General features: G+C 33.7%; 1 protein-coding gene across 7 annotated transcripts in view; it reads left to right on the top strand.

The window, feature by feature from the left end:
• Positions 1-12,460, top strand: part of USP25 (ubiquitin specific peptidase 25) — a 164,343-nt gene that overhangs the window by 93,890 nt on the left and 57,993 nt on the right. For all 7 annotated transcript variants that reach the window (XM_025282229.3, XM_025282221.3, XM_025282223.3 and 4 more), the window contains 7 exons: positions 2,937-3,064; positions 4,383-4,478; positions 5,715-5,876; positions 6,479-6,705; positions 9,548-9,618; positions 10,315-10,543; positions 11,946-12,146. In XM_025282229.3, the coding sequence (XP_025138014.1) occupies positions 2,937-3,064; positions 4,383-4,478; positions 5,715-5,876; positions 6,479-6,705; positions 9,548-9,618; positions 10,315-10,543; positions 11,946-12,146 (1,114 nt within the window). The remainder of the gene's footprint in view (positions 1-2,936; positions 3,065-4,382; positions 4,479-5,714; positions 5,877-6,478; positions 6,706-9,547; positions 9,619-10,314; positions 10,544-11,945; positions 12,147-12,460) is intronic.

Here is a 12,460-nt window from a genome sequence, read left to right as displayed (position 1 = left end):
TCTGTGCGACCCCATAAACGGCAGCCTACCAGGCTCCCCCATCCCTGGGATTCTCCAGGCAAGAATACTGGAGTGGGTTGCCATTTCCTTCTCCAGTGCATGAAATTGAAAATTGAAAGTGAAGTCGCTCAGTTGTGTACAACTCCTAGCGACCCCATGGACTGCAGCCCACCAGGCTCCTCTGTCCATGGGATTTTCCAGGCAAGAGTACTGGAGTGGGGTGCCATATCCTTCTCCTGTTTAGAAGTTTAAGTACTGCCAAATTTCTCTTCAAGGTTGTACAAGTTATAATCAAAATGCTGAGAGAAATTTTACAGAGCTTTAGCTAAAAACTGCATTGCAGAAATAATACCTACATGTGTCGTATTAGATATATGTAGATATTATATAGGAAATAAATAGGGCAAAGGAGTGAAGACAGTCAAATGACTGAAATTGAGTTTTGAATTCGAATTGGAAGTTTTCTCCTCTAAGGCTTAGTTACATCCTAGCTTTGTTTGATGTTCTATGGGGAATTTGCAGGTCTGTTTTTTCTTATTCCCGCCCCCCCAATATACATGTAATCTCACAAAAGCAAGATAGTTAAATCATATTAATAGAAGAATATGCTATTAACTCATAAAAATGACTACATTCTCTCTGGAAAATATTTTAACAGGTCAGATTTATATTTAGAGTAAATTCAGGAGTACTTTTGTTGCCAGTACTGATAATCTGAGTTCTTTTTTACTAACTGCAAAAATCTATTACCCCTGTCCGTTCATTTTATAATGTAGTAATAATACTAGTAATAATGATGCTATGTGTTTTGAGATATAGAGAATAAAAGCATCATTTTTACCTTTCGTGACCTGTGTTTCACAAAATTCATGGCTTATTAGAGAATTAAGTATAGGTTTTACTAAATGGGAAAATATTTTGAAAGGAAAAAAATGTCTTGTTTTATATTATTTAAAATTCTCTTTTATATACTGCTGTACTTATAATCTAAAATTGCAGAGCTCAACACACCTGTAATATTTTTTTTTTTTAATGAATTTAGGGAATATCTGGCTATCCCTTCTTGTCCTGAGCAGCATTAAAATGAAAAAGTGAAACCATATAGTAGGAAAATCCTGTAGTAGAAAAAAACTGTCATTGCTGTTAGATTAAACAAATCTACACAGAGACATAACATATTATGAACATTCTTTCATAAGATATGGAACCTACTTCCTGGACTGTTTATGGTTTACAGAAAAGCATATGACCAGATTGGGTCATTTCACTTCTGTTGGCCATTGTAGGTTTCCATGAATTAAGTATGTTCATTATTTAAAGCTAAACAGTAAGCATACCTTAATAGTTATCTTTAATTTTAAATAGTAACATTTAAACCATTGCAAGGAAAAATGAAGGTAATAGTATTTGAAATCTACTTTTCGAGTATTATGAAGTTGAATAGAGAGTATCATCCTAAGACATCAAAAGTTTCCTTTGTGATATGTGTAGAGTATATTTTAATTCTTAATAGTAACTTTAGGTGTTGATTAAAACCAACTGATAAAAACAAACAAAAAAACACTTCGCCAAAGCAAATAGGCAAACTTTGCTCGAGAAATTTTAAAACTTAAGGGATATTTCTAATATTAGATCTTTAATAACTTTCTCATGTCAGTTTCAGATAATATCCATATAAAACAAATTACTTCAACTTCAGCTATCAGTAGATCAACCAACTCCATCTCAGGAAATCTCAATTCAAGTCATCATTAGCATTTTTTTTTTGTAGCTAAGCTGTGTGGCATGTGGAATCTTAGTTTTCTGACTAGGGATTGAACCCTAGACCCGTGAGTTTTAACCACTGGGCTGCCAGGGAAGTATGAAATAGTTTTGAATAACCATTTACTTTAACTGATTTTGTTTAGTGAAAAGTAGCAACTTACAAGATCATATTCAATTTGCCAAATGTGCATTTTCCTGCTTTTTTTTCCTCTCTTGGATGTTTAAATTAGCATACTGAGCTTATTGACATTTATGTGGTGACATTTCGTGGCCCTTGAAAATACCATAAATAATATAGTATGCTGCAATATAGTATGCCTTCTTTTTACAGAAAGACACTGCACAGCTTAAAATAAACATTTAAAAAATACTTGTTACATTATTTTATACTTCTTTATTTGTTGATTCACAAGTTTTTTCATTTTTCTTTCTCTTTAAATAAATATGGTTTATGTAAAGCTTGAATCTGTTTGTTAAAATAATTCTGAAGTTCTGTTGCATTTTATGCTTAATTGAACAGTTGCCAAAGTGTGGAAGAGTTGCCTCATAGCAAGCAGGCATTCAAATCTTTAAGCACTAGTAATTTTTAAAGTAAATGCTGTATTTGATAGTAATTGATCTCTTTCTTAAATGTGCCAAAATTCTAGTAGGAACATTAAATTTAAAACAAGGAAGTATCAGTTTCTAGCTTTATCATGAGAATTGTGATCTTTTATGCTATAAAATATTTTTTTTTCTTTTGTATATTACATCTTACAAGTAGCTTCCTCACAGGTTTTTGACAGTGTGGTTGATTATATTAAGTATATGTGTCATTCCTGGTAATAACTGTGACATAAGATTGAAGAAGCCAGAAAAATTGAGATACGAAGCCGTACTTTCATTGAGTGTTTTTCACTTTGGTTTCAAAATTCTAATGTAAAGAATTATCAATGAAGAAGAATCATCAGAATATTTTTCTCTTTCCTGTGTGTTATCCTATTGGAATTTTCAAAAGGTGTGAAAAACTTTTAGGAAGAAGTTGAGTTTTAACTAAATTGCATACCCAGTTATTTGTGATGTTAGCATTATGATGATGCATGTAAAAATGTCACTGCTAACGAACATTCTGTGCCTAAAATTGTAGGGGAGGAAATAAAAGGGTCGTGTTAAGGTTTTTTGTTTTCTTTCAGCATTGGTTTACCGAACTCCCACCTGTGTTAACGTTTGAATTGTCAAGATTTGAATTTAATCAGGCACTGGGAAGACCAGAAAAAATTCACAATAAATTAGAATTTCCTCAAGTTTTATATCTGGACAGGTATGGCTTGGTATACAGCATGATTTAGTTTTGAAACAATGTAGTATCCAAGTAAAGAGTTATTGTTCTTAGAGAAAATTTTTGCTTAATTTCTTTAAAAAGTTTTACTTTTTGCATAATGTTTCTAATACCATTTGTCAAGGAAAATGGAGTTCTCTTTTTATTTAGAAAAGTGTAGTTACTGGGAATAATGTTATAAGGAAAAATATTAATTTGTATTCTCTAATTTTTTTTTTTTTTTTTTAAGTTCTTCTAAGTGACACACAGAGGTCTTTCTGGTTTTTTTTTTTTTTTTTTTAAACTTTACATAATTGTATTAGTTTTGCCAAATATCAAAATGAATCCGCCACAGGTATACATGTGTTCCCCATCCTAAACCCTCCTTCCTCCTCCCTCCCCATACCATCCCTCTGGGTCGTCCCAGTGCACCAGCCCCAAGCATCCAGTATCGTGCATCGAACCTGGACTGGCAACTCGTTTCATACATGATATTTTACATGTTTCAATGCCATTCTCCCAAATCTTCCCACCCTCTCCCTCTCCCACAGAGTCCATAAGACTGTTCTATACATCAGTGTCTCTTTTGCTGTCTCGTACACAGGGTTATTGTTACCATCTTTCTAAATTCCATATATATGCGTTAGTATACTGTATTGGTGTTTTTCTTTCTGGCTTACTTCACTCTGTATAATAGGCTCCAGTTTCATCCACCTCATTAGAACTGATTCAAATGTATTCTTTTTAATGGCTGAGTAATACTCCATTGTGTATATGTACCACAGCTTTCATATCCATTCATCTGCTGATGGACATCTAGGTTGCTTCCGTGTCCTGGCTATTATAAACAGTGCTGCGATGAACATTGGGGTACACGTGTCTCTTTCCCTTCTGGTTTCCTCAGTGTGTATGCCCAGCAGTGGGATTGCTGGATCATAAGGCAGTTCTATTTCCAGTTTTTTAAGGAAATCTCCACACTGTTCTCCATAGTGGCTGTACTAGTTTGCATTCCCACCAACAGTGTAAGAGGGTTCCCTTTTCTCATTTATTACTTGTAGACTTTTGGATCGCAGTCATTCTGACTGGTGTGAAATGGTACCTCGTAGTGGTTTTGATTTGCATTTCTCTGATAATGAGTGATGTTGAGCATCTTTTCATGTGTTTGTTAGCCATCTGTATGTCTTCTTTGGAGAAAACATCTCTAATGTTTTATTACAAAATTTTAGATGAGTTAATCTTCTGTGGTGGTGGCTAGACTTAATATTGTATCTGTTTCTTGTTTGGAAATACTGATAATTCCTGTATTTCTTTTTCCTGATAGATACATGCATAGAAACAGAGAAATAACAAGAATTAAGAGGGAAGAGATCAAGAGACTAAAAGATTACCTCACAGTATTACAACAAAGACTTGAAAGGTATTGAAACTTTTATGAAATTACGAACTAACTATAGGAACTCATATTCTTAATGTCTGCTTAGAGTTTTAATTTAAAATTCACTTGAAATGACTTGTGATCCTACATATAGATAATCATTCTGGATGGATAATTTGCTTGAATTGGAGAAGGAAATGGCAACCCACTCCAGTGTTCTTGCCTGGAGAATCCCAGGGACGAGGGAGCCTGGTGGGCTGCCGTCTATGGGGTCACACAGAGTCAGACATGACTGAAGTGATTTAGCAACAGCAGCAGTTTAGGCTTGAGTTTTGTTAGAGACTAAAATAATTCATAGTTGGCATTAGAAAATTATTATTTAAAATGAAATATTCCTACTGTCAAGAGGTAATACTCATGGTACTGAAAGTACAAAGTTAAACTAACTTATGATTGAGGTTTCTTCTTGTGTGAGGTTAAATACTACTCTTGAGATTTCCATTAATACATGGTAACTGAGTTTTTCTCCTTAACACTGAAGATACAAGCACAGATGCCTATGAGCTTTATAAAGAAGAATGGAATCTTTATAAAGAAGGGAAGCAAGTCAAGTGAGCAGAGGGAGTCAGAGAGCATATCCCTGTGGAGAGATCAGTGCCATGCATGAATATCAGCTCCCTGTTGTCTAGAGCTTTAGACTGTTTCCAAAAGAAACCAGAATCTTGTCTATCAAATAGTCTGTAGTTCAAACAGAAGTCTACAGGCTAAAATGTGGCCTGAAAGATCCCAGTCTGCAATCCCCTTGTTTTACTATTCACTTGGAAATGAGTAATCTAAAGCTTTTAATATAAAATATGTTATTTTTCAGTAGTTTTAATTCTTAAAAGGTATCAATAATCATATTGAAATATAATCAGAGGTAAAAGGAGGGGGATAATATTAGCCATCATCTTAAGACCAGATGACAGATCTAAAAATAAAAAGCCTGAGGAGATGAAAATGTCAGTTTTCATTTTACTGTTGGATTATAACTTATAGCAGCATTTGAAATTCATAATAATGAATATATACGTTCAGTCTTCTCAGCTTTGGTTTTGTTCCTCTAGAGAACATTTAACTTATTTCTTGAATGTATATGTAGTTTTACCATCATTTGAAAGCAAAATTAATTTCACTGTTGAGGAATATTAAAGTGTTTTTTGTAATGTTTTAGAACAGTTATTGAAATAAGTGTGCCTTTTACACAGATTTAAGCATTCATGCATTTATGGTTAACAGGTATTTAAGCTATGGTTCGGGTCCCAAACGATTTCCCTTGGTGGATGTTCTGCAGTACGCCTTGGAATTTGCCTCAAGTAAACCTGTTTGCACTTCTCCTGTGGATGATATTGATGCTAGTTCCCCATCTAGTGGTTCCGTACCATCACAGACATTACCAAGGTAAAAAGTTTTGTTGATAGAAGAGATAGCTGTGTTCCTGTATTATGTAATATTGTAATTGATACCTTTAAAGAAGGTTTTTATAAAATGCACATTGTGATTTATTTTAGTGAACTTAAAAGATTGTGTAGGTCTTCTAGGGGCTTTCTTATTTCATTGTTTCAATGGATTTTTTATGGCTGTGGATTAAAATTTTTGTATTTTTTTCCATTCAGAAATATACTTTAGGCTGTTTTGGTATATATATCAGCCTTTTTTTCATCCATGAATATACTACTATTAAATGAGATTTTTTTTCTGTAATGTGAGCTGGTAAGGATCAGCAAGGGAAGGTTTTATTAATCTGGTATGTGTATGATTTGTATAAGTAAATACTATTGAGCTGTTTATAACGTAAAGCCCCAGTTTTATCCTTATAATAATGTAGTTCTATGTAGTAGGAATCTCATTTGGATGTTACATTAATCCACATCTTTAAAAAAAAAAAAAAAACTTTTGTAATTATAAGCCAACTTAATATTGTTTATTTAGCACATAATCTTTGTCCAGAGCTTCAGTTTGGAAAGTTTAATTAAAGAATATTCTATGCTTTAAAAATACAGTACAACAGACCAACAGGGAGCTCCTTCTTCAGAACTGCCAAGCACGTCACCCGCGTCAATAGCTGCCATTTCATCAAGATCAGTAATACACAAACCATTCACTCAGTCTCGGATACCTCCAGACTTGCCCATGCATCCGGCACCAAGGCACATAACAGAAGAAGAACTCTCTGTGCTAGAAAGCTGTTTACATCGCTGGAGGACAGAAATAGAAAATGACACCAGAGGTAAGAAGCTTCTCATAGCAGAACTACTCTCCCCTCAGATGGACATGGTTAATGTTAAAATTGAGAAGGGAGGTCATCTATGGGTTTCATATGTAAATATTAAAAATGGGTTTTTGGGGGGGGGTTTCCCCCTTACAAAGTGTTTTCTGTAAGATGAGCTCATTCGGCTTCCTTTTTTATGATCTTAGTATCAGTTTTAGAGAGACCAAAAGATTTTCCTTGGATTACTTAGCTGATTAATGACCTAGCAGATGGTCTGATTTTCTGGTTTAGTGCTCTAAATTTATATCAAGTTGGTATTCACAGGTACTCCACTGGTGAAACATCATCCAGCATCAGATTTTGTACATAACCAACTATGTACCTCCCTTGATGCCTGTGCTGAGTTTAAGAGAGAAAACATTTTCTCTAGGTTGAAGAACTAGAAATGTGAATTTTAATTTTCTGTCTATTCTAGCAGATTTCCAAATATGATCTATTAACTCAGTGCCAGTCTGTAACTAATTGTAACTGGCATAAGAAAAATAAGGGCAATGCTCTGGGAGGGGAAGAGCAGTGAGCAAGTTGGTGTTAAGTGCCGTCTCTCCAGTCTTGGAAGGAATGCTCCTTTATTCTGAAATGATCTCCTTCCTACTTCAGTGTTGCTAAAATGAAGTGATGTCTATATTTTATGGTAGACTTATCATCATTTTTCTTGATCTGTGGAAAAAATCTAGGAGTTCCTCTTTTATTTCAAAAGGTTGGACTTACACTAAACAACATCACTTGTTAGGTTTTAAATCTAGTTTTAAAGCCCAACTAGATACTTTATAGACAATATGGAAGTAAAGAGCAGTCCTAATTTAATAGTAAATAAGGTGGGAGAGCAACTAACAGCATTAGTTACTGTGAAGATTTTCCTTAGTATTTTCATTTATAAAGGAATTTTTTATATTTGAAATCATTAGTGAACATTACTTAAACACATAGTTTTTCCTGAATACTGTGTTAGGTTGTTGGATAATTTTCTATTGAACTAGGCATGTTGTGTTTATTTCTGTAAGATTCCAGTCAGAAAGCTGAAAACTATGACGCTTTTGACACCAGGGAAGTAGCACGTAGGGAAGAAAGAAATGAATTTGGTTTATTCTTTGGAGACAGCTGACAGATGTGGGTCCTTGACTAGAGGTGAGAGACAAAGGGGTATTAGGGTTGATTCCCTCAGTTACTCATGGTGGTATCGATAACTAAATGAATAGAATGTACTGTGGAAAAGAGTAGAATGGTGGGTCGCCTCCACCTTGGGGAAGGAAGTAGGAATATGATGAGGCCACTTTTGGTCATTTTAAATTGAGGAACTTAAGAGACATGTCCATATTTTGGACCTATGGATCAGGTATTAAAGATTCCCACCCCCCTCCAAGCAATGAACCAGTTTAGAGTCTCACTAATTTTGTGTGAGACACCCTGTTTCCCAGTATTCTCCCTAGCCCCTGGGCACCTTTTAATTTGTGGTAGTCTGATAATTGAAATGAAAATGGTATTACAGTGTCTTGATTTCAATTTCATTAATCATGAGTGAAATTCTGTTTTTTAATGAACTTGTAATATTTACCCAATTTTTATATTGAATGGTTTGTCTTATTGCCTAATAGAAACTTAAATGCTGTGAATATTAGCCTGTTGTGCTGTGCCTAGTTGCTCAGTTGTGTCCAACTCTTTGCAGCCCTATGGACTATAGCCTGCCAGGCTCCTCTGTCCATGGGGATTCTACAGGCAAGAATACTGGGGTGGGTTACCATGCCCTCCTCCAGGGGATCTTCCTAACCCAGGGATCAAACCCAGGTTTCCTGCATTGCAGGTGGATTCTTTTCTGTGTGAGGCACCAGGGAAGCCCAAGAATACTGGAGTGGGTAGCATGTCCCTTCTCCAGGAGATCTTCCTGATGACCCAGGAATCGAACTGGGGTCTCCTTCATTGCAGGCAGATTCTTTACCAGCTGAGCTACCAGGGAAGCCCTAACCTGTTACCTGTAGTGTATGTGGCAGATACTATTTTTCCAGTTTGTCATTTGATTTTCTTTATGTTGGTTTTTGTTTTTGTTTCTATACTATAGATTTTTTTTTTAATTTGGGGAGGAGTCTTTGCATTTATGGTTATTGGATTTCCTATCAAGCTTAAAAAAAAAAGACCTTTCCTATTGTAACGTTACTTATTTTTTTGGTAGACTTTGATGTTGTTGCTTGATTCTTTTTAATAGCTTCATAGAATAATGTGGTTATACTGTATGACAGATATTTAGGTTGTCTCTGATTTTTAAAAATTATTATGGGTAATATAGCTGTGTACATCCCTGCCTCTAAGTAATTATGTAGGATAGATTTCTACTTGAAGTAGAAATAGTGGGTAATGGGAGTCTCACAACTTTATTTCCATTGGTGATTATAGTGGATTTTTATTCAATTACATATGTATGTATATGTGTGTGTGATATGTGATGAAGTTACTTTATTTCATTGTAAAGTTTTCCTGTTTTATACAAATATGTGTGTGGGGGGTTAACTTTAATTTTCATTGGAATCTTCTTTTATAAATTTGAACAAAATTCAGGTTTTTTTGCTCTTTGTTTTCAAAATAAACCATATTTGTTTGCTTTTTAATTTCTCATTTGTGCTGCATCTTTTATTAAGGAGAACTGAATTCATTTTATACATATTCTGAATAGTAATGTTTTTAAGAATAGTTTTAGAAACTTTTTCTTACTCCTCTAGCATATTTGTAGGAAAACCTTCATTCCCTGCCTTACAAGTCTCAGTAGAAACATACTTGATTTTGATCATTAAATGGCATCTTCTGTCCTTAGATTTACAGGAAAGCATATCTAGAATCCATCGCACAATTGAGCTAATGTACTCTGACAAATCTATGATCCAAGTAAGTTGAATTTTGAGCTAGTAAGCATTATCTAAATTATTTACAAATTTTATCTTTATGTTAGTTTAATCTCATACTTTGTGTTATAAAATTGCTGAACTTTAAGGTTTTTATATTATTTTTCTCTGTATTTTCTGTATTACCTACTATTTTATTATTTTGTAATAAAATTTATTAAAATTTTTCAAAGTGCTTCAGTAGTTTTAAGAAATTATATGGGAGAAATTATATGGTTGTTTAAGGATACTAAGATTATGTGAGGAGGTAAAGGGGTCAGTAACATTTGAACTTCTGAGATTTATATAATGGCTCTTTATATATGCCATTTTGCTGAACTTACCCACCAATTTATAATTATGAAAATTTAAACAAATCATGTGCTAAATGTATACATATTCATTGTATAAATTCTTCTAAAGATAGCTTAAATAAATCAAATATATTTCCAGAGTTCTGAAAATCACCCTATTTACACACCTGTCTGCTTTACATGTCTTTAGTTTACTTATCCTCCCTCTTCCCTGCCTATTTTTATTTCATAGTTTAATTTTTTCAAAACTCTAATCCCAGCCAATTTACTCTTGTTAAAAAACATATGCTTCGCGGGAACCCTCGCATCAGATGATTTGTGATTTTCATGAGATGTGATTATAATAAGAGTACTTAACTGCAGTTTAACTCTGTTTTCATGTTTAGGTTCCTTATCGTTTACATGCTGTTTTAGTTCATGAAGGTCAAGCTAATGCCGGGCACTACTGGGCATACATTTTTGATCATCGTGAAAACAGGTGGATGAAGTACAATGATATTGCTGTAACAAAATCATCATGGGAAGAGCTAGTGAGGGATTCTTTTGGTGGTTACAGAAATGCCAGTGCATACTGTTTAATGTACATAAATGACAAACCACAATTCTTAATACAAGGTAAGAATATGAAATATATAGGGCAATATATATTTCAAAATAAGTAGCTCTTTAATTTGATTCTTGTCTCCAGTGTAATTAGTTAAGTGTAGTTTATTCAAGAAGGTGATGGATATACTTGGAAAATGCTTTGGGGTTATTGTAAGTGAGAAAACTGGAATTGAAAATTAATGTGACCAGGGCTGAGAATTGGGATATATTTTCTATTCAAAGTTAACTATATAGTAACTATTATAAAATATAAATTGAACTTTTTCTCCTTGCTAAAATCCCTTTCATGACTGTATCACACGTTGACTCAAACTTCTTCGCTTAACTTGTAAAGCCTCCATTATATGGCTTCTAATTGTCTCTCCAGATTCATTTATAACCACTCTCCATTTCAAACTTTATATACTTGAGTGATATTTAAACTTCTTTGGGTCACACCAAATCATTTCACATATTTATATCAATATGTTCTAATGTTTTTTATTTTTGCCAATGATCTTATTTCTTCTTTTGCCTAATTCCTGCTCATCTCTCAAGATTCAATTCAGATGTCATCTGCTTTGCCAAGTTTTTCTTGAACTTGCCAGAAAGTATCTGTTCTTATCTTCTCATAGCATACCTGTATTGGGCACTTACTGTGGTGGAATTATATGCTGGCTTGCCTTTCCCACTTCACTCTGATCTGCTCACAGACAGGGACCATGTCATACTATGACATGGTCTTAATCTTTTTACTTCTCATATTCTAATATAGACTTTGCATATAAAAAAGAAAGCACGTAATAAAGGTTTGTTGAGACTGATAGAAATCAACTTTCCTTTTGTATTTAACCATTCAGCAAAACTTGCTGGATTTATGACTGAAAAGCTAAAATTTAATTTATGTGTGTGTGGTAGAGGTTGAGTAACCTTTTTAGATTCTATGTATGTGATTTTTTAAAAAAAACTTTGCTATATGGATTAGATTTCAAATTGTATATAAATATATTGAAATAATTGCTTCAGATGGAAAAGAATTTTAGTTCTGTTTTGAGCTTTGAGGTTTTGTGTTACTTCTCATTTTGTGGTAAGTTTTACTTCATGAATAATCAAGTATCTGGTATTTTATAGTAGAAAAAGTAGTACTATGTCAGTGTTTGAGTAGCAACAATTTTGGCTTTATGTCTTGTTTTATTTTTTTTACTCTTCAGAATAAAAATAAAAGCTGAGAACATTACCTATAATGGGTGATCACATATTTGCATCTTGCTTTTCTGAGCATTTGTTTGAGTTTTCTTTTAATATATAGGTAATCTTGATTTGCTAGATGGTAATAATTTGGACCTTAACACTTGAAATACCTTCTGTTTTGAACTTTGCATTTTTCTTTTAATCCTTAATTTTATAATAGTTTTTGAAATATGATTTGCAGAGGAGTTTAATAAAGAAACTGGGCAGGCCCTTGTTGGAATAGAAACACTACCCCCTGACTTAAGAGATTTTGTTGAGGAAGACAACCAGCGATTTGAGAAAGAACTAGAAGAATGGGATGCACAACTTGCTCAGAAAGCCTTGCAGGAAAAACTTCTAGCATCTCAGAAATTGAGAGAGTCCGAGTCTTCTGTGACAACAGGTTAGTCCATTTTTATTGCATTTTATCAATTTCATATTTATGGATAATTATTGTAAAAATAAAATACGCTCATTATAAAAGCAAGAGCAAAAAACTTTATCCTAGAGTAGGAAGACTCCAATTTAAAAAATCTGAAATTCCATCACTCAGAGATAAAAGGCAACAATTTAGTTTACCCCTTTGCTAGATAGTGTTAGAGAACACTATATATACATATATACAATTTTTAAGCTGAATGAGATGATTCTGCTAACTCTCCATCTATGCATGTTGCCTACTTTGATTGACTTTTCCTGGCAAGATACCTAGAAAAA

This window comes from Bubalus bubalis, chromosome 1 (genome assembly GCF_019923935.1).
Source record: "Bubalus bubalis isolate 160015118507 breed Murrah chromosome 1, NDDB_SH_1, whole genome shotgun sequence".
NCBI classification, from domain to species: Eukaryota; Metazoa; Chordata; class Mammalia; order Artiodactyla; family Bovidae; genus Bubalus; species Bubalus bubalis.
Note: the sequence above shows the minus strand (reverse complement) of the source record. Positions and strands in the feature narration are given on the sequence as shown.